The sequence below is a fragment of the Molothrus aeneus genome, chromosome 24 (genome assembly GCF_037042795.1).
Source record: "Molothrus aeneus isolate 106 chromosome 24, BPBGC_Maene_1.0, whole genome shotgun sequence".
Taxonomy (NCBI): domain Eukaryota; kingdom Metazoa; phylum Chordata; class Aves; order Passeriformes; family Icteridae; genus Molothrus; species Molothrus aeneus.
Window position 1 is genome coordinate 1,200,045 of NC_089669.1, and position 22,096 is coordinate 1,222,140.

Consider the following 22,096-nt stretch of genomic DNA (forward strand, 5'->3'; position numbering starts at 1 on the left):
CTCAGCCAGTGGCTGCACCTTTCCCATCACTTTGGGAAGCACCTGGGGCATTTGGGCTTCAGCAGGAGGTGGCACAGGGAGAAGGAGCCAGCTCTGCATGCCTCAGGCATGGGCTGCAGCCAGGTCCAGCCTCTCCAAACAGTGGGAGATCCCACATCTCTGCCTCTGCTGCTATTTTAGGATTAAAACCTCTGTGGGTTGGAAATTTACCTCTGCAAGAAAGGAATAAAAAAGGCACAACAAATGGTTGTTCCCTGAAGACCTTGCATTTTCCCCTGAGTCCCTTGTGGTTTAAAAGGTCTCTAATTATCATGGCTGCAAAAACTGCTTCCCTGCTAAGGCAGCAGGAAGCTCAAAATGATTAATTTAAAGCCTTAGAAGGAGTTATTGGGATAAAAACTGTAGAACCGCAAGAAATTACGAGAAAAAAAGAAAGCAATGACCACCAGAGTTTGGTCTGCCAGAGCCAACAGGCCCCACCAGGCTTGGGCCTTCCTTCTCCCCCATCTCAGCTGAGCTGCAGCATTTCCAGAAAGGGAATTTTTGTGGGGATGTGGGAGAAGGCTGCCCCTGGAGCAGGTTGAAGCAAATGGAAGTTTGGAAGAGGGAGCTGGGGTGTCTGGGGCTGGGGCTGAGCTGCTCTCCTGCAGCACTGCAAGAGTTAAGGCTGCAGCCTTCAGCGAGCTGGAGAGACAGAGAGAGCTGCGACTTGAAAGGTAATAGAAAGCAGCAGCTGCTTTTTTGATCCTGCTATACAGCCAGAGAAAAAAAGGAATAATAATTCCCCTTTGATTGCAAAGGCCCCGGGATTTGGGGACAAAGCCTGTGGTTCCTGCTGCCAGCTCGTGGGTCCTGGAGAGCAGCTGGGCAGAGCTGATCAGTGCCAGGGCTGCCCCTGCTCACCCCGCACTGACCCTGCTCTGCTGAGCTCCTCCTGATGGGCTCCTCCTGCAGGTGCCCCCCCAGTACCCCCAAACTGCCCAGCTCTGCCCTGCCCCTCATCTCCTCCACTGCTCCGTGTGGGATCTGAGCCTGGAGCAGCTCCTGGGCATGGCAGGATCCACCAGCAGCACTGGGCACACTGGGCTAACTGGTGCTTGATGGCCTCAGCCCAGCTCCTGTTTAAATTCTTCTCTTATTCTCCCCACCACTCGTGTTCTGCCTGGGAGCACCATGCACAGCATGCACCCTTTCCTTTTGTCTTATTTCATTTCATTTCATTCCAATTCTCTCTTTGCCTCCCAGCCTCCCCCTCCGCTTCTGGGTGAACGTGATCAAAAACCCTCAGTTCGTGTTCGACATCCACAAGGGCAGCATCACGGACGCCTGCCTGTCCGTGGTGGCTCAGACCTTCATGGATTCCTGCTCCACCTCCGAGCACCGCCTGGGCAAGGACTCCCCCTCCAACAAGCTGCTCTACGCCAAGGACATCCCCAGCTACAAGAGCTGGGTGGAGAGGTGAGGGCAGCACGTGGGAGTCGGGGTGCAGGGTGCTCTGAAACCCCATGGATCTCAGGACAGAGCATCCTGAGTGGAAGGGAAGCACGAGTGTGACCGTGTTCACAGGGGTCCGAGGATGAGGGAAGAGACGAGGATCTGACTCCATGGTTCAGAAGGCTTGATTTGTTATTTTATGATATATATTATATTAAAACTATACTAAAAGAATAGAAGAAAGGATTTCATCAGAAGGCTGGCTAAGAATAGAAAAAGAAATAATGATAACAAAGGTTTGTGGCTCGGCTCTGTGTCCGAGCCAGCTGGGCTGTGATTGGCCATTGATTAGAAACAACCACACGAGACCAATCCCAGATGCACCTGTTGCATTCCACAGCAGCAGATAACCATTGGTTACATTTTGTTCCTGAGGCCTCTCAGCTTCTCAGGAGGAAAAATCCCGAGGAAAGGATTTTTCATAAAATGTGTCTGTGAAGGACACAAGGACCCCCAGTGATGCTGCAGGGTGGTTCTCAGCCCCACCAAGCACCGCTGCTCCCGTTTTCAGCTCATTACAGCCCAGAATCCCATTTTGCTGGACGCAAACACAAAGCAAAAAGATGTTCTTATCCCTGCAGAGCTTAGCTTAAATCCCAGGGGGAACAGGAGCATTTGGGGCATGCCTGTTTCTCATTTTTCCCCTCATTCCTGCAGGTATTACGCTGACATTGCCAAGCTCCCGGCCATCAGTGACCAGGACATGAACGCCTACCTCGCCGAGCAGTCGCGCCTGCATGCCGTGGAGTTCAACATGCTGAGCGCCCTCAACGAGATCTACTCCTACGTCAGCAAGTACAGCGAGGAGGTGGGTGTGGGCAGCAGTGTCCCCTGGGCCATGGTGGTGTCCCCTGGAGTGATGGCATCCCCTGGGCAGCAGCGTTCCCTGGGCCATGGTGGTGTCCCCTGGAGTGATGGCATCCCCTGGGCAGCAGTGTCCCCCGGGCCATGGTGGTGTCCCCTGGAGTGATGGCATCCCCTGGGCAGCAGTGTCCCCCGGGCCATGGTGGTGTCCCCTGGAGTGATGGCATCCTCTGGGCAGCAGTGTCCCCCGGGCCACGGTGTCCCCAGGGTGGCAGGGCCCCATGGCAGGTGTGTGGGAGAGCAGATGCCGTGCTGGGCTGTGTAGGGATCCCTCTGCTGCCTCCCAGAGCTCCTTGCCCTCCCTTCCCTGGGTTCAGCCCGGCCGTAGCTGGCGCTGCTCCTGCCCCGCTGTTCTCTTCACGCACAGAGGGGTTTGGGATTGGCCACACTTGTAGCATCCTCCCCAGGAGGACTGAGAGCTGAAATATTGTGGGAGCACCTGGATACCTCAGCTCTGGCACGCACCCAGTGAAGTGGAAAATATTCATGACCCATCAAAGCTCCCCAGAAACCTTGGTGTCCTTTGGGAGCAGCACGGTCCAAATCCCCGTTGCAGTGGCACAGGCTCCGGTTTGCAAAGGCTTCCTGGCAGCCTGAGCTCCTTTAATGAATGCATCACTTGAAACCAAGTTCTCGCCATCTGTTCCACCCCTTCATTTCTCTGCAAGAAGAACCGATTTTGTAATTACGTCCATGAAATGGAAGGGTTTTGTCATTGAACTGCATGTAGCCATTTGTGATACAACGCCACGGCTATTTTCCCATTAGGCTTGAAAAATCTCATCACTTTCCTGCTAAACGAGAGAAGAAACGTGGACTCCAAGGCACCAGAAATGTGGAGTCCAAGGCACCAGAGTGGTTTTTGCTGGGTGGGTACGGAGGGGTCCAACACACCAGTGACAGCCAAGTTGCTTTGCTATTTATTGGGATTTCACAGCTCCTCACATGGAGTTGCTCACATCTCGCTGCCCACCCACCTCTCCCACCTCCTCTCTCACGCTGATTTCTCTCTCTGATTCATTTTCTTCCCCCTTTTCCTGTTCTCCCCCCCAGCTCATCGGAGCTCTGGAGCAGGATGAGCAGGCTCGGAGGCAGCGCTTGGCTTACAAAGTAGAGCAACTCATTGGGGCCATGTCCTTCGAGAGCTGAAGAAAGGTCACGGGCAGCAAAGGGCAGAGCATCGCGCGGACTCTCGGGAATTTGGAGGGAGAACAAGCAAGGAAGGCACTGGACACACCCCCCCAAGGCTCTTCTGGAGAGAGCAGAGCCTGGCTCAAGGACTGGCTGTGTTCAAAAATCATACAGGATCCAGTTTGAAAGGGCAGGAAGGGAAGAAGATGAAGCATCTGCATCAAAGTCCAAGCAAGGTGGATAATTTTTTTGAGTGCACGCAGAAAGAAGGAACCTGGAAAGTCTGGATGTCTCCACGACTGCTGCTTTGCATGAAAGTTGTTTAATGTATATTGGAAAATAAAACTTTATTTAAAGGGTTTTTTAAAAAAAAATAAAAAAACAAAGGAAGAAAAAGAAAAAAAATAGAGCAAAAACCACAGAGGCCATAGAGATAATCCTGGCAAGGAGGATCAGGTCCGAATCCTGTCCCTGAGAGCCTTCCAAGGACACGGCTCAGGCATTCTGCAAATGGACTGTCACACAATTGGAACGTCTGGAAAACCAAAATGTCTTCGTTTTGGATTCTTCCAACACACAGGAGCACAAGTTTGCACCACACCTTTTTACACAAGAGAAATAGCAGTTTTGCCCGAAAATAGTCCAGTGGCTGAGTAACTTAGAGGCACTAGAAGGAACTTTACCTGAATTGCAAAACCACCAGATCATCCGACCTGTCTTGAAACCCAGCTTTATCCATGTATTTATATAGTGTCAATATACCTATTTTTTTTTAAATCCCATTTACTGTCAAATGAGGGAAGGTCTGAATTTCGTTGCTTTTCCCTTTTCCACCTCCATCCCACCTCACTGGCTGATCCAGCAGTGTCCAGCATGGCCATGGTGATCCACCAGTGTCCAGCAGTGTCCAGCAGTGTCCAGCATGGCTGTGGTGATCCAGCAGTGTCCAGCAGTGTCCAGTATGGCCATGGTGATCCAGCAATGTCCAGCAGTGTCCAGCATGACCATGTTTATCCAACAGTGACCAGCACTGATCCATTCAGTGTCCATTGCTGGTTCCTGCAGGTGCCACATGAGCCAAGGCAGAGCTGGGCTGACACCTCCAGGGTCGGTTTTGGGGGTCTCCAGCAGCCAGCTCTGATTTCTCACAGCAAAACCCCCAAACCCTGATGTTTACGGTGACAATACTTGAAGAGCCTGGATGCTGGGGGAGCAGATCCTTGATTTTCTGCTGGACGTGCAGTCCTTGGGCACAGGCTCCCTTTGGGTGTCTCCTCCAGCGTTTGCCGCCTCACCCAGGGCCAGGACTTGCATTTCCACTGGGAAAGGGAGAGAAATCTCTGCTCCAGGCAAGAGCAAACCTTAACCAGCACCCCCGGGCCAGCCAGCTCTGCTGTTGTGTCTCTGTGTCGGCGTCACGTTGTTCTCCTCAGTTCCTTGCTGGCCCCCACGGCTCCTGTGGCCAGGGACAGGCAAATGTTTGTGAGTGTTATTTCTTTCAAAGACACCAAAGCTTATGTGTGTCCCTTTGTGGAGTGCCAGGAGGGGAAGGAGTGCTGTAAATATTTCTCTCTGTAGTAAATATTGATACATGTGCAGGCTGCAGTGGGGAGGGCAGGGAGAGGAGGCCTGATGGAAATACAAGAGTTGGCTGCAGGAGCTTGGCAATGGCAGCAAAATAATTCCTGGTGTCTGCCCAGGCAGTGTCACACCAGACTGGGACCTTCGTTTGCAGCCAGTGTGTGTTGAAGGAAAATCCATTTCCATCTCCATCCCCCTCCTCCAGCGTTCCTGCCTGGAGGAGCCCAGCAGGGCTGCTGGCCTTCTGTGTCCTGCAGTCCAGCACCAGGGGAGGGGAGAAGCACGTAGAGAAATACTCAGGAAACTTGGTTTAATTACCATTCAGTAAAAGCCATGCCAAGTCCACTTTCTTTTGGTAATCCACTTCTGTGAGTCTCTCTGAAAAGCAGAAAATGCTGATGATAATAATCAACCTTGTGCAATAAGTTCTTGACATTTACAGCAGCCTGAGCACTGGATTTACTGAGACAGGGGGAGAGTGGCAGAAACAGAGACTGAAAGGCAGAGCAGTGTTTGTACTGCCTGTTATCCAAGAGTTCCCTTCCCAGGGATCCTGCTCCTGCACAGTGAATCTCATTTCTGAGGCAAAAAATGTGCAAAAGTCCGACTAAAAGAGAGGCACTGCAGAGCCCAGCGCCAGGAACGTCATTGGAGCAGTCCCAGCCTGGCCTGCTCTTTGCTGCAGGTACCCCAGGGCATGGCACAGGGTCAGGCTTGGAAATCCTGCATTTTTTTTTGCTGGTTCTGTTCCTGCTGTTCACAGTGATCCACCACACAGCTTAGGTGAGGGATTGCCAGGTCTGCCCCAGCTGTGGTTGTTGGTTTGGGTTCACCAAGTTCTCATGGTACTCTGAAACCCAAAGAGAGCACTCCAAAAAGTTCCTGGAGGACTTCCAAGCGCTTCCAAACACCAGTCTGGGGAGTTACCTCTGCAGGACTCACAGTACGAGCACAGCCCAAAGCAAAGGCCTGGCTGAGCATCACCTGGGCCTGGTGACAGTGTCCCTGCCCCACAGCCCTCATGGTGCTCCTCTCTGCATCTCTTTGAGAGGCTCCTGTGTAGCTTTTCATCCTGCTTTCCTCCTCCTGCTCCCTCCCCTCTGGCCAGGAGCACCCCCCAAGCCAAGGCTTTGTCATTCCTCCTCCCCTGTATTTTCTCAGCAGAAATGGAGGTCCCCAAACACCCCCTGGTGTCCCCAAACACCCCCTGGGTTCTCTGGGAGGACATTAAGGAGACAAGGGGACAACTGAGTTCATCTTCTGGGCTGTGGGACGATTTGAGCAGAGAGAAGGAATCAGGGGAAGCAGCAGGAGCACTTTGCAAACCAGTAAATTCTTACACTTCTGACTGAATCCCAAAGGAAACAGCAAAACCTCCTCTTCCATCACCTGGAAAAGCTTTGGGAGGATGGCAGAGGGAACAGCACAGTCCTGGCTGGAGGGGTGGCCTAGAAATACGTTGCCAAGTATCTTCTCATGGTGGTTGACATTAATTATGGATCTTTACAGGCAATTATATGGATTGAAGCAACATATCCCCCTGGGGCAGAGCGCTGGGAATCTCTTGCCCTGTTTGCATCCAACATTTCCATTCCTCCTTCGGGAGGAGGAAGCTTCAGATCTCAGAAATGGCATTTTCTTTGCACTGGCAGCAAACTGGACTCGAGAGTTGGTCAGGAGGGGGCACTTGCCTTAGATGAAACGATTTCACGTCCCTCTCATTGCCCCCCTCCTCCTGCAAGGCTGCCCAGAGCTTGGAGTCTCCAGCTCGCTGCGTTTCAGGTATTCCAACATCAAAGTGGGAGACGTCACTTGCCGGGATCTCTCTGCCTGGTGTCACCGCTTGAATAATTCCCTTTAATCTTCTGCTCACGAGCTATCAAAGCACCCACTCCGAGGGGGAGCGAGGTGCTAATCAAACGCTTCTCCACCTTGAAAGCCTTTATTAAACCCCACACAGGAGAGGGGAGCTCACAGGCACGGCTGGCCCTGCCTGAGCCCCACCGAGGAGCCACAGCCACCAAAGATCAGAGGGTGTGGGCAGCCAGGGCTCCACGCTTTGCCATAAAGGATGGGTTTGAAGGGAGGCAGGAGGGATCAGCACGGCTGGAAACCCTGGGAATTCCAATATGGATATCCCTGGAAACCCTGGATACCCTGTGTGCAGCAGTGAGCACCCACCCTGTGAATTCCAGCATGGATATCCCTGGGAACCCTGGATACCCTGTGTGCAGCAGTGAGGACCCAGCACTGAGGAACAAAACTGCTGCCACAGCCCGGCTGCATCCCAGCAGCGTCCCAGGTGTGGAATTTCAGGATTTTCCCTGAGGAATGGACGTGGGGACCGCGGTGCCTCCCCAGGGCTGGGGCTGTGACACGCTGGGGACGGTGAGTGCAGTGCCAACAGAGACCTTCATCACAGCAGTGCCTTCCACACTCTGTCTTAAAATCCTGGTGGCCCATCCCCACGTCAGTGTTCCCTCCTACCTTCCATTGGACTCCGCAAAAAATGTGCCAACGTAGGAAACAGTTTGGGTGGGCACATGGAGGGCAAAGGCGAGAGGGTTTAAGGCTCTGGGGTTGCATTCTGCACGTGCTGGCTCCGAGCTCCTCGTGGGGCTCTTGGTGTTTAAATCTGTGTGGGAAAAGGGCCAGAGCATCCCCTCCTGCAGTGGGCACAGCCTCCAAACAAGGCCTCGTTCCCAGAGGTCCCCAGGAGCCAGCAGGGATGGGGAAGGCCAGGGTGGCACAGGGCAGAGCAGCTCCCAGCACGGCCCCTGTGCTGCTCCAGAGCCTCGAGCCCCTTCCCTGGCAGCAGCCCAGCCACGTTCTCCTGTCGCTGGCTGTCCTCCATCCAGTTTCCTGTGCTGTCAGAGCTCACCTGTCACAGGGACTCAGCTCCCCAAACTAAATGAAACTAAAGGAGACTGACTTGAATAAGCTGGGCCATCAGGGAGAGCTCACGACTGACTGTGCCCTGGAGAGAAGAAAAAATGTTCCGAGGAGGGGAAATAACTGACATCAAAGATGCATTAAAATGCCACAGAGCCATCCTATTCCAGATCCACATTTGTACCAGGAACTGCAAGGCAATAGTGAGTGCAGGGAGCTGTGGCATTGTACAGAGAGGTGTGTGAGGAAGAGCCCGGAGCACAGTCCTGTCCTTGGTGCAAACACCAGCCTGGCCCCAAAACCAGAGGCCAGCAGGGTCAGAGGCTGAGGGCAAAGCACTGGGGCCAGCTCTGAGGCCACCTGCATGGGCAGGGTGGTTTGGTTTTACTGATGAGTCGTTCAGTGGGGAAACAATCAGAGTAAGAGATGCGTGCACTGCGAAGGGGCTGGTGGGGAACTGCTGAGCTGAGCAACCCCAAATGTGCAATTTCAGTGCACTTTGGTCAGGTTAGTTTTGCAGGGGAAGAGGATGGGAGGTTTGGACCGGTTTTGGCTGTCTGGAAGGCTTTGTGAAAGCCCCTTCACCCTGAAAAGCCCCAGATTTGGGTGCTGGTCCTGTTCTGGGCAGGCAATGGAACAGCAGCCGGAGCCCCAGCTGCAGGTGCTGCCTGGTGCCTTCCTGGCTCCTGGAAGAAAACCGGGGCTCTGTGGTGCGTGCCCTACACCCCAGGGTGCTCTTTGGGGTGCTGGGACCGTGCTGGGGTCAGAGAAGGGGAGGTGGGAGGCTGGGGCAGTGTGGGATGGCAGAGCCCCCCTGCTCCGTGCTGGAAAAGCCACTCTGTCCCTCCCGGGTGTCTGTGCCCCCCTGGCTGAGGTGGCACCAGCGGTGTTGTGGCCGTGCTGTGAGCATGGCAGTGTCTCTGTGCTTGTTCTTTCAAATCCCCTTTTGTCCCTGTGTTTCCCATCCCTCTCCTTCCTTTGTAACTGTGGAATATAATCCTGAAAAAAATTCCCGTTCTGCAGCGTTGAGGAACGCGCCCCAAGGGCCCGCAGGGTCCATCCGCTTGCACGGACAATATCCCAAATATCCCAAACTCCCTGGGCCTCCCAGGGCTGCCAAATCAAACACCAGATCTCCTGGATGGCCTTGCCTTTGGGATTTTTAATACCTCTCTTTCGAATAAGCTTGGAAGTTTATGCAACAGCTTCCCCGGCCGGCGCCCCCCTCCCGAGGACTGGGCACTCAAAGGTGCACGAGGAGCCCTGGGGAGGGAAAAAAGCTGATCTGGCCACGTTATTCATGGCTTCAGAAGATGCAGTAGAAATGTCCTTCTCTTACTGCTGAGTTTTGGTGCTGATGGCACCTTGCAGAAGCAGCAAGGGCAAGGGAATGTACAGGTACTAAAACTTCTGGAGTGCCCCCAAAAACATCACAGAATGTAGAGGTATCAGCCATGGAACAGATTCTGATATTTCTCCTTCCCCTTCTCCTTACAGACCAACCCCCAGCAGTTTTAGGGGATTTGTGTGTTGGCAGGAACAAGGAATTTATTTGTATCTGTGCCCATTCCACCGTATCCTTCTCTGGCTCCTCCCCTCCCCGTTATACTTGACACACTGGAGTTCTGTATTATATTTTTTTTTAAGATGATTGTCTGTTTTTTGTTGTTTTTACAAGTGTTGTGGAAAAAAAATGTAAGAAAGTTTAAGTATTTAAAAATGTTCCAAGGAAATAAAAGGGGGTTTTGTTATTATTCTAATATATTATTGTGTACCTATTGTAAATATGAAACACTCCTATTTTGCAAGCCAAGGACTCACTTTGTACTGTTGTTATATATAAATAAAGTTTACTGGTTTAAAAAAAACCCTCCTGAGTAGCTCCTTATTTTCCAGTATGCAGCATTTACTGTGTGAGGAATATTTATTTACTGAATCCCAGCAGCAAGAAATGGGTGAGTGGAAGTCCCACACTGGTTTGGGTTTGAGGGGACCTTAAAGCCCATCCAGTGCCATTTAATCCAGTGGAAATTCCAGACTGGTTTGGGTTGGAAGGGACCATAAAGCCCATCCAGTTGCCATTTAATCCAGTGGGAATTTCAGACTGGTTTGGGTTTGAGGGGGCCTTAAAGCCCATCCAGCCATGGCAGGGACACCTTCCACTGACCCAGGCTGCTCCAAGCCTGTCCAGCCTGGCCTTGGGCACTGCCAGGGATGGGAAATCTGGAAATAACCCCTGGATGGTGCAGCTGGGATGGGGATCCCCAACACTTGCAGGCAGAGGCAGCATGAAATTCCATTTATTTCCACTCCTGGAGCGGGAGCATCAAACCCTGTTTGTAAATAAAAGACCCGGGTGAGTTCTTCGTGTTTTCCCCTGGCTGAAACGCTCAGTCCTGGAGGTGAAACACTTTTGCTTCCATTTCATAAATTCAAGCCAAGACCTCAGCAAATGCTGAGAGGCGTCTGCTGAGCAGCAGAATCAGCGAGTGACTTCTCCAGCAGCTGTCTGTCAACTTTAATGACCAACATGGTCGCAATTACAGCAATGAACTTTCTCTAACAGCCCCAAATTACTCTGGATGATGATAAGTGACAGAAAAATGGAGACCCTTAAGGAAGCATTAAAGGAGAAACGTGGATGTGGAACAAGAGGTCTCACTGCTTGTTCTGGAGGATCTCAAGGGGTGGTTTGTTTTTTTTTTTTTCCTTTACAAATTAGGTACTAAAAAGGATAAATCTGAGCCAGAAGGGGAAAGCCTGGCATGCTGTGGGTCCCAGCAGGGAGTTCAGTGCTGCCCCAGGATGGAGTTTTTATGGACATTTGAGTCTAAATCCTCTGGTTTTAGTGCAGGGCTGATGGGGAGATGGGAAGCTGCTCCCATTTCAAGGGGATGCAAATCCATCCTGTCAGAGCAGCACTCTGCTCCTCAGGCAGGTCATTCCAGCTTATTTCCCTCAAACTGAGACCAAAGCTTGACACGGACCTCAGGGGGAGCAGTTTGGCCACATCCTGCTGTCTCCCCCCTGAAAGCAGCAAGTTTTAACCTCCCCAGATGGATCCCATGGGCCCTGCTCTGCTGCTGGAGGCCCTGGAACCATTCCAGTGCTGTGACCACCCAGCATGGAGAGGAGTTTTCACATGATTTGTGAATGAGGGAATAAAAGAGGAGACTCTTGTTTGTCACCTGTGCCTCGGGTAAGTCTAAATTTAAAGAACTAAATAGGAACTGAGTGTCCCAGAGCTTCCCTAAGGGCTGGGGGAGCTGGATTTTGTGTTTTTCCTTCAGAGATGCTGATCCTGTACTTGTTTATCTGTGGCTACTGCCACAGACAGACCCTGGAGGCAGGACAGCAGCTGCCAGGAAAATCTCCACTCCCTGTGACCCTTTGGGAGGTTATTGACTCCTTCAGCTCAGCAGAGGAGAAAGAAATTCCAACAGGAATCGACAGCATCGACCGTGGGGTCATTTGTATTCATCTGCACCTTGTTAATAGATGTAATAAGGATACTCAATTAAAAATTACATTTTATCTGGCGTGCACTTCACAGGCCTTTATTGGCACTGACAAGGTCAAGTGATGCTTAATAAAGGTTATATAAAATGCAGATGGCTTGGATCCCTCTGTCACACCCACACCCAGGGCAGAGGAGTGAGGAGCCGCAGACACAGCATGGAAAGAGTCGGGACAGCAGCTTTGGGTCTTCCACGTGGGAAGTTTGGGGCTCCCAGCACTGAAACAGCAGCAGAAAATCCTGGAGCTTCCCCTCAGCCCCTCATTTGTCCCTGCCACCCCCTGCACCCCCTTGGCCAGCTCCTATTTCCCCTCCTGAGCGAGTGGGGGGCTCCCGTGGTTTGATCACTGTCACTCTGCAGATTGTGCAGCAGATTTTGGACATCCTGGTGCTGCCTTTTCCAGCCTGGTTATCAGGGCGAGCTAATGGAGGTGACACTTCCAATTATCAAATACAGCCGTGGCATTAATTTTGACCTGTTTAAATTTCAGCATCTTTTCCCCTCTGTGAGTGCTTAGCTGGAGGGTGACATAGAATTGTATGGGATCAGACAGTGATCTCAGGCTGGCAATAACAGCCACAAAAATCCCCTGCTCTTTATTTATGCAGGGGCTGGTTATGTTTAAGTGGACAACTCATTTGTAATGGAAATTTAATTCTGTGTTATTGGACACTTCAGTGCTTAAAATGGAGCAGATCACTAAAACCCACATTAAATCCCCCCCTCTGGACTCCAGGCTCTTTCCAAGGGACATTCGGGACCCCTCACCTGCAGGGGCTATAAAAATTATAATTTAATTAAAATTTAAAAGTAATAATAATAAAACATAAAACATTACCCTGGGTGCCAGGTCAACCTGGAACCTGCAAAATATGGATGTTGTCCCAGACTGACATCAACGTGATGAAAACTCATTAATTAGTTTAGAGATCATCCTGAAGAGAAATCTTGTCAGTGCTCCAGAATATTGACAGGTCTGTGCAGGCAAGTGGATATAAAATAATGTGGAAGTATAAAAACACAATATAAAATAGATGTACAGCATAATCCAACATGAACATGTCTGTATCCATTTGGATCAAGAGCACACCCCGAGGTTCATGTTAAACTTAAAATTACAAATACTGATGCCAAAACAAAGGGGTTGTTTTTCCTCCCAAATTATACTTAGGAAATTGGGAACCACTCAGGCTTTATTGTCACCTCATAATTAACTCCAGTGAAGGAATCTAATTACAATGTTCAATGCTGCCCCAGGGCAACGTGTGTAGGAAAAGGGAAGAGGATGGTCAGGCTTAAACAACTCAGGTAAAAATGAACTCCATGGTAATATTTGATAATTAAGAATGTCTCTATCAGCTTGTCTGGCTATTAATGAATTGGGCTGTTCTTTTCACATTTGATTACTGGAGTTTTATGATGCCTGCTCGCCTTTATTGCTCCTGGGAATGGGTTTGTCTGTGGGCTGAGCACCAGGAATGGTGGTGGAGAATGAGCTGGGTTGGAAATGATCTTAAAATTCACCCAGTGCCACCCCTGCCATGCCAGGGACACCTTCCAGTGTCCTAGGTGCTGCCAGCCCTGCCCACTGGGCACTGCCAGGGATCCAGGGGCTGCTCTGGGCACCAGTGCCAGGGTGTTGGGGGATTTAATTCCTTTTGAGAGCCTTGGCACTGCAGAAACACCGGGGACGGATCCATTCCTTAGTCCTGGCTGGACACACGGACCCCTCGTGTCAAAGGGGTGGGAGATGGCCGGGGGTCCCTGGGGTGCTGGGCAGGGCTGCCAGAGCTGGCTGTGGACACATGGACACCTCATGTTAGGGTGGCAGTTGTTCTCCAGGAGCCACCAGGACAAACAGAGCTGGCTGTGGACACATGGACACCTCATGTTAGGGTGGCAGTTGTTCTCCAGGAGCCACCAGGACAAACAGAGCTGGCTGTGGACACATGGACACCTCATGTTAAGGTGGCAGTGGCTGCCCAGGAGCCACCAGGACACCCAGAGCTGGCTGTGGACACATGGACACCTCATGTTAAGGTGGCAGTGGCTGCCCAGGAGCCACCAGGACATGCCGGGGGACCACACAGACCCCTGGTGCTGGCGCTGGCGGGTGGCAGAGCCGCCGGACCCGGGGCTGGCTGTGTCACACAGGGCTGCCGTTGTCATTCCGCTCCAGCCGCCGCCTGCCTGCAGAGGAGAGCGCGTTTTCTCTTTTGTTCGCACTCAATTAGGCTGAGCTTTGAGGAGAAGATGGGAATGCTTAAAAGTCCCTTTTTTTTTGCCTCGTTCAGCCTGCACAAAGGGATGATCTCGGGGGAGAGGCGCTCCTGCACACGTTTTTAAGGATTCTTTTGACGTTCATTTGATTTTTGCAGCGGGAACCTGCTGCTGTCTCTGAGCTTCCCACAAAGGCATGGCCTCGGGCTGTACAGGGGTTTCTAGCCCGGGTCAGGGACCTCATGAATATTTTACAGGTGCTCAAACAGCATCTCAGCCTTTGCCAAGGCCGGGGCACTGCCAGCACCCTTCCTGGGAGGGACGTGGCTCAAGGCAAGGCAAGGCACACACAGCAAATGCACCAACCCAAGAGATCAAGGAGCAGGGATGCTGCAATCCACGCTGGGAGGGGGCTCAGAGCATTGCTGGGTGCCTGGGAGGGGGCTCAGGGCCCTGGGAGGGGGCTCAGAGCATTGCTGGGTGCTGGCCTGGCCTGGCTGCTGCACAGGCAGGAGCAGGAGGATGGATGGATGGATCCATGGATGGATGGATGGATGGATGGATGGATGGATGGATGGATGGATGGATGGATGGGTGGATGGATGGATGATGGATGGATGGATGGATGGATGGATGGATGGATGGATGGATGGATGATGGATGGGTGGATGATGGATGGATGGATGGATGGATGGATGGATGGATGGATGGATGGATGGATGGATGGGTGGATGGATGATGGATGGATGGATGGATGGATGGATGGATGGTTCCAGAAGGATTGGGAGCCAGCAATGATGGCCCTGGCCATGCTGAAGGGTGGAATTCACCTCCCCTTCTGGGAATAAGACAGATCAGTGTTCCTGCAAGGCAAATCACCCTCTGGAGATGCTGTAACTCCCTGTATCCCTGTCAGGGCAGGAGCTGCTGGAGCTCCGAGTGTTGGCAGGGTGAGGGTGTAGGAAATGCAGCGATCTGTGCTGATTGCAGGGCTCAAACAAACACCTCATTTACACACACACACTAATGAATTGGCTCCTTTTGAGGGGAGCTGTGCAGTGGGGAGGCTGCACCTCTGGAACAAGGCAGAATCCCCTCCCTCCATCCGCAGAGGAGCTGCTGGTGGGGAGCCAATGCCCCCAGAGCAGGAGCTGGAGGATTAGCAGCTTGGCAAAGGATATGGGCAGAGTAATAATCTGTGGAGTGATTAATATGGAGATGATTTTTGGATTAATAAGGATGCAGCAGAGCTGTCTGCTCAGGAGAGATGTTTGCACTCTGCGGCTTGACCGTTACCTTAATGCTGTGATTAAATCCACATTTAAGGCACCTCATTAAATTAGAGTGTAAGAGTGAATTCTTACAGCCCACAGCAGGAAATGCATTCAGGCCTGGTGGGTGAAGAATGCCAGGAGATCCCTGGAGCACCTCTGGGGGTGTCTGGCAACTGCCAGCCCCACCTGCACTGCTCCCAGGTGTGTGGCTTCACCTCAGCTTTGAAGCTGCTGTCCCCCAGCAGGGATCCTGGCCATGGTGACACTGCCACAGTCACCCCTGTGCAGCTGTGGCACCTTCAGCGAGCTGGGTTCAGCTGCAGGATGACTCTTGAGCAGAAAAATCCGCTGCAAAGCAGAGCTGTGGGGCTCCTGCCATGCTCTGAAGTGCACTGAGCTCGCCCACCTCTGCTGAGCCCTGGAAAACGAGGGGCTCTCACTTCAAAAAGGGGTTAAACGTGCAGGTGGATCCCTGACCTGTCTGCAAAGCACTGACCTAGAAGGGAAGGAGACTTTCTAGTGCTTTATGGGCTCCCCTGCAGCTCAAAGCTCAGCTCACGTCCCCCTCAATTGCCTTTCGCTGCTCTGGGGATGAAAGCAGCCTTTGGCAGAGGGGATTTGAGAGCGGAGGCACTGCAAATCCTCTCCTTCCAGCACAGACAAATGCTGCTCCAACCCTGTGAGGAGGCCTGGAGGGGCCCCTGGGTGTGTGCCCAGCCCCATGTGCCCTGTGCTGTTTGTAGAACATTCCCTCGCATTTTCCGCTCGCTTTGGCAGGTCACAGCTGCTCTGGGCTCTGGGCTCTGGGCACATCTGCACAGGTTCCACATGGGAGGGCCTCTCAGCTCCTCCTCACCCTGCATTTCAGGGCCAAACCCCCTGAAACACCTCAGCTGGGACAGGGACTGGGGTGTGGGGAACATGGACAGCACACACTGCACCCCACGGCACAGGCGAGGATTGCTGGGGCTGCCCTGTGGAGGAGGACTTCAGGAGAGTTTGCCCTTCACTTATTTCAGCTTCAACTCCCCGGCTTTGCATTTTCCAAGCCCGAGCCGAGGTGCTTGAGGATTAATTGGTGCCGGCTGCTGAGCGAGGCTCATTAAGCAGCAGCCTTGGGGTGCAAGTGGCCGCTCACCGAGGCTGTAATGAGCAGGACCAGAGCTCCAGGACTGGAACTTCTCTCCCCCAGCATCTGTTGCCACAATTACGGCCCCCAGAGCCACGGGAGCAGCACACAAAAGAGCCCTGTGAGAGCAAACAGGGGGCCAGCAGGGGTTTATGGGGGAGCACCGGGCTGCGGTGGGGTCACCCAGGGGGTTTGGGGACATCCCTGCCCGCCCCACAGCCAGCAGGGCAGGGATTCCATCAGCGGCAGAACCCCGGGCTCGGGGGGCCGGCAGGGGGCTCCCCCCGGGGCTCACAGCAATTAGCACCCTGCAGTGATTAACACAGCAGTTTGTGCCTGCTGTAATTACGGGGATAATTTATGCACGCGGGTGATGACAGCGGGACGCTCCTGCTGCCGGTCCTGGGTGCCCAGGGCACAGCTCCGTGCCCCGGGGGCAGTGCCTGGGCCGTGCCCCCTGTCATGGGACAGCGGCCCTGTCCCTCCCGCCGGGTGCTGCCAGTGCCAGGAGGAGGCGCAGGGAATGCAGGAGGTGCTCGGGATGTGGAGGTGTTCGAGATGCAGGAGGATGCAGGAGGTTCAGGGGATGCAGGAAGTGCTCAGGATGCAGGAGGTGCTGGGGATGTGGGGGTGCAGGGGATGCTCGGGATATGGAGCTGCTCGGGATGCAAGAGGATGCAGGAGGATACAGGAGGTACTTGGGATGTGGACATGCAGGGGATGCAGGAGGTGCTCGAGATGCAGGACGTGCTCGGGATGTGGAGGTGCAGGGGATGCAGGACATGCAGGGGATGCAGGAGGTGCTCGGGAAGTGGAGCTGTTTGGGATGCAGGAGGTGCTCGGGATGTGGAGGTGCAGGGGATGCAGGACATGCAGGGGATGCAGGAGGTGCTCGGGAAGTGGAGCTGTTCGGGATGCAGGACGTGCTCGGGATGTGGAGGTGCAGGGGATGCAGGACATGCAGGGGATGCAGGGGATGCTCGGGATGTGGAGCTGTTTGGGATGCAGGAGGTGCTCGGGATGTGGAGGTGCAGGGGATGCTCGGGATGTGGAGCTGTTCGGGATGCAGGAGGATACAGGACGTGCTCGGGATGTGGAGGTGCAGGGGATGCAGGACATGTAGGACACGCAGGAGGTGCTCGGGATGCTCCGGTCCCGCCGCTCCGGCTGCCATCTGGTGGCTTCCCAGCGTTTGTTTTTCCGCTCCTGGAGCAGCTCCCGAGCTCTCTGAGCCGCGGTAGGAGAGCAGCCCTGGCCAGGCTTTGGAGGGATCGCAGGGATTTGCACTGGGTGGGGACTGACGCCGGATTTCTGTCGGGTTTGTATCAGTTTGCTTTGTTCCAGCACTTTCTGATACGGTTTGGCTCAGCTTTCCCCTGTTTATGGCCCAAATGTGCTCCTGACCCCGGGCACACAGACTCTGCCATCAGCCCTGTCTCTGCAGCTCAGGAGGTGCCAGGGATGAACCCCAGGACAAGGGTTTGGAATAATGATCTGTGATGTCCTGGCCTCCCAGCCCAGCCGGCAGCTCAGATCCTGATTTGTAACAGAGCAAACAGTAAACAAAACCAATAAAAATAAAAACCCTGATCTATGTGCAGAGGCAGGGGATTGTAAATGGACTGGCTTTAAAATCTGAGAGCTTGGCCTCAGAACATCACCCTGGGGCAGGGACGAGGCTCTGCATCCTCCTGCTTCTGTTTTATGGGGGGTTTTTGCCTCATTTGGAAAAGAAGGATAAAATTAAGTAAGAACTTATGAACTCAGAGGGACGGTTCTCACCCCAAAACACTTTAGGGGCTGTGGATCAGCCCTTTGAGCTGCCCTGATGCTCTGCAGAGCAGGAGCTGGGCTCTGAGAGCCAGCAGGGGCTGGATTTTGGAGATGTGACCCCGCTCCGGATGGGATGGGAGCCCCCCAGAGCACAGCCATGACCCTGCAAGGACCAGCTGCTGCTGTGGCAGAAAGAAACCTGAGAAATAAATGGGATAAAATGCATTTTAGAAACTGCATGGGCTGCTCCGAGTGTGCGCTTCTGGGGTGAGTGATGGGAGCCTCCCTCTGGAGTCCTAAAGCCCTGGAATTCCCGGCAGGGAACGTTCCCGATTCAAGCAGGAGGATCCTGCTCCCACCTGGCTCCCTGGTGCTGCTCCCAGAGGCTCAGGAAGGCACATCAGAATAAATGCGACCCTCTTGAAGGCAGCTGAAGCTGCAAAGGTCAGGAGAAATGACTGACGAGGAGAAAAGTACATGCTAATATTTCTCCAAGAGGAGAAAGAATTACATATAATGGGTGTAATATTCAGAGAGAGAGAGCACAGCCTGGTGACTGATGCCAGCATTTTAAAGGCACTTAAGCCTTAAATTTCCCCTTGATAAAAGTTGTGTCACGTCACTCTGACACGGGCTGTGGGGGAAGTGTCACCAAAACAGAGCCAGGGGAGAGGAGTGCCAGGGAAAAGAGAAGGAGCAGAGGGTGCCACGGCTCCCTGCTCTTCCTCCCTGCAAGGTGTGCTCAGCACAGCTCCAGCCCCTGCAGGTTTTTCTTGTCCTTTTTTCCTGCAAGAAAGAGCCCCCAGATTCCCCTCTCTGCTGCAGCAGCTGGTTTTGATCATCACCAAGAGCCTCACACCCTCAGCTTGGACATGGCCAAGGGTGGGACTTGTAAATCCTGAGCTTTGGTCCAAGCCCACGGTGTTTGTGTTGGATTGTTGTGAAATGAGGAGCTGGGGCTGTGAGAAATTCAGGGTTTGGGCAGAAATGAGGAGCTGGGGCTGTGAGAAATTCAGGGTTCGGGCAGAAATGAGGAGCTGGGGCTGTGAGAAATTCAGGGTTTGGGCAGAGGGTGCAGGGTGAGGATGCAGCACCCTGAGGGAGCACCAGGTACCCAGCCCAGCACCTCAGCTCTGAGCAGGGAGAAGCTGCTGCTCCAAAACCCCTTCTGGTTTATTGAGTTGGACACACAAAAACCCCCACAGGATAGTAATCAAAGTGATAAACTTCATGCTTCTCTATCACCAAAAAAAAAAAAAAAATTGTTCTGCCTGAGCATCATTATCCCAACATTTTTCTGCTCCTGTGTCACTTACTGAAAATAAAGGTTCATTTCTCCCATTATAATGAGCTACACTTTCAATAATTCACAGGCAGTTTTTTACTGGGCTTTATTTTTTAATCTTCATCACAAGGTTATAAAATTTGTGCCACTTTCCTGAGTGTTCCTGAAGGATCAGCAGGAGGAGAAGGGAAGTGAAGATTTGCTGCAGTTCATTTAGTGGGGTTTTCCTGTACTCTTTTGGAATTATTATTATTATTATTATTATTATTATTATTATTATTATTATTATTATTATTATTATTATTATTATTATTATTATTTGTTGTTGTTGTTGTTGTTGTTGTTGTTGTTGTTGTTATTACTATTTCCAGTACCTACTACTGAGGGAAGACTTGGAATGAAATCTGAGCCCAAAGATGCCTTCCAGGACGTTGTTTTAGAGACAACATTTTCCATTCCTGATTACTTTGATACCTGCAGAAGTCTCTGAAGCAGCGAAATCCTTGCAAAACCATTCCATGCTAAAAAATTGCACTTTTTCCCCCCTCTCTTAGTATTGTTTCTTACCTGGTTTGATGTATACATATATGCTCTGTGTATACAAATTTAATTTTCCATACAGAAAGTTCTGCCTGTCTTCAGGAGCAGGTTGTGGAACTCCTGTGGCATTAACCTGGAAGCATCATGAATTATGGTGCTATTTCTGAACGCTTTCTTCATCTATATGGAATGATTATTTGACAGAACAGCCGTTCAATATTGTTGGAATAATTATTACACTTGTTTACTACATCAATTTCGGCTGTTATCATGGATCCTTTGAAATGCTGGATAATTACATAAATAATTAGGAAACAATCCATCAGTGCATTTTAGGGCAAAGCAGAGCTGCTGATCCTCTATACACCCAGGACAAAAACTTGGGGAAAGAGGAGGGAATCCATGGCACCATGGAATAGGTGGTTTTCCATGAATTCCCACTGTTTGTTGGCTCCTCCTCATCCTCCCTGTGCCCTCAGGGCACTGCACATCCCTAAAATCATGGCATGACCTGGTTATTTCCACAACTCAAATGAGTTAAAATGGGTTTTCCTGACCAGAATGGTGCCTCGTGTCTGGCACCAGCCAAGAGTTGGGAATTCCTTGGGATCCCATGGTCACAAAGCCCCTCTGGGCCCTTCCCTCTCCCTCTGCTCTATCTGGCAGGAACGCAGCACCTCTATTGATCCTGAATCTCCTGAGGGGTCATTAACACATCATTAATTAGCACAGAGGCGGAGGGGAGGTCTGTCAGCACCTTCACCTGCCATTCCCAAACTCATCACCTCCTTCTGCACTGGAAAGGGAATTTTTTTCCTCCCTTTTTAAGAAAAAAAACCAGGGATGGGTGCGAAGAGTGGTGTGGGCAACCTGGAGAAGATGGAATTCCTTAATTTGAGAAGGACAGGGGGAAGGATGCACCTGTGTCACCTGTGCCACCTGTGCCACCTGTGTCACCTGTGCCACCTGTGCCACCTCTGGCAGCCAAGGATGGGCAGCAGAGGCTCTGCTGGGTGCTGGAGCTGCAGCTCTGGCTGCCTCGGCCCAGCACTTTGAACATTTCACAAGAATAAATCAGGTTTGAATGAGGCTCCGTGAGCGTCGTGGGGAGGATCCGAGCCCAGCTCTGCCTTCTGATTGAATTTTCCTGCCTTTGTTTAAACTCCTCTGCCGTGAGGGGAGGCAGCAGCACCCCCTGAGCTGTGAGACCCCACAGCCCTGGCCCCCTCCCCGTTTTGGGGGACATCTGGTGCTGTCAGCTGAGCAGCTCCATCACAGCTCCCCTCGCCGTCACCGGGAGACGCGGCGGAACAAAAACAAAAGATGTGACAAATTTGTCCTTTTCTCTTTCATAATTAACCAAAATATCTCGTTGTGTAGCAAAGCGTGGCTCCTAATTAACAGACAGGCGAGAGGCTATTTTTAAAATCCAGACCCCCAGTAATTATATTTGCAGCAGAGAATGATATTTCAGTCAAACGCGACAGACAGTGAGCCAAGCTCCCATGCGAGGCAATTAATATTTCACACCTGCCAAGCAAATCAGTGGCAGGGAGGGGAGGGGATGGCATTGATGCTGCACTGGGGGGCCCTGCCTGTTCATGGAACACCAAAAATCCTTCACTTGGCTGTGGGGTGGCCTCTGAAGCGGCACTGGCTGCTGTTGGGGCACAGAGCGTTGGCCAATATGGCCAGCAGGAAAGAGAATGGGGAGAGGATCCATGGGAAGGCTGGAAAGGGGAGAAAATAACCAGGAACTGGAATATCAGCCCTGCCTGTCCCAGTACAAAGTTATTTTTCTTCTCCTGGCTCCTGGGGGCTGGAGCACACCGAGGGTTTGGGCTCCTCTCCTGCTCCAGGAGCTCCTCAGCGCTGGAGCTCCTCTCTCCACAGCAGCATCCTCCTCTCCCCTGCTCTGGAAACAAAAGCCTCTCTTTCCTTCCACTGGTTGTGCAGCCCAGGATTAATCTGCCCTCTGCTAATGGATGATCTGTCAGCCCTGGGATGCTCTGGAAGCTGGGAGCAGGTTCAGGGGGCTGTGATGCCATCTGCTCGACCGGGAGGGTTTGGAAAGCCGACGTTCCATTTGTTCTGTGGGGTTTGACCGTGGATTATTCTCCGGATTCCAAAATAATTAAGGGAATCAAAAAGCAGAAAGAAGGATGACAAGGAGGAGGAGGCAGAGGGAGGGGAGGCAGCTCTCGACCTGTGCTCTGGGCAGGACAGGCTGACAAACCCTGCCTGGGGAGCTTTGCTGTCCTTTGTTCCCGTGCTTGGCAATAAAATTCCACAAGCAGGGAGGCAGCAGGGTGATCCTGGAGCACAGCACAGCCACAATTATCCCTGATTCCCGGGTAATTGTAAAGCTGTTGTGTTTAACAAGGAGCTGGTCTGG

General features: G+C 52.3%; 1 protein-coding gene across 1 annotated transcript in view; it reads left to right on the plus strand.

The window, feature by feature from the left end:
* PLXNA2 (plexin A2) overlaps window positions 1-9,831 on the plus strand; it is a 143,213-nt gene extending 133,382 nt beyond the window's left edge. The window contains exons 30-33 of the mRNA XM_066565353.1: window positions 1,246-1,458; window positions 2,152-2,302; window positions 3,412-4,971; window positions 6,580-9,831. Coding sequence (XP_066421450.1) covers window positions 1,246-1,458; window positions 2,152-2,302; window positions 3,412-3,507 — 460 coding nt within the window. The 3' untranslated portion in view covers window positions 3,508-4,971; window positions 6,580-9,831. The remainder of the gene's footprint in view (window positions 1-1,245; window positions 1,459-2,151; window positions 2,303-3,411; window positions 4,972-6,579) is intronic.
* The last annotated feature ends 12,265 nt before the right edge of the window (window positions 9,832-22,096 follow it).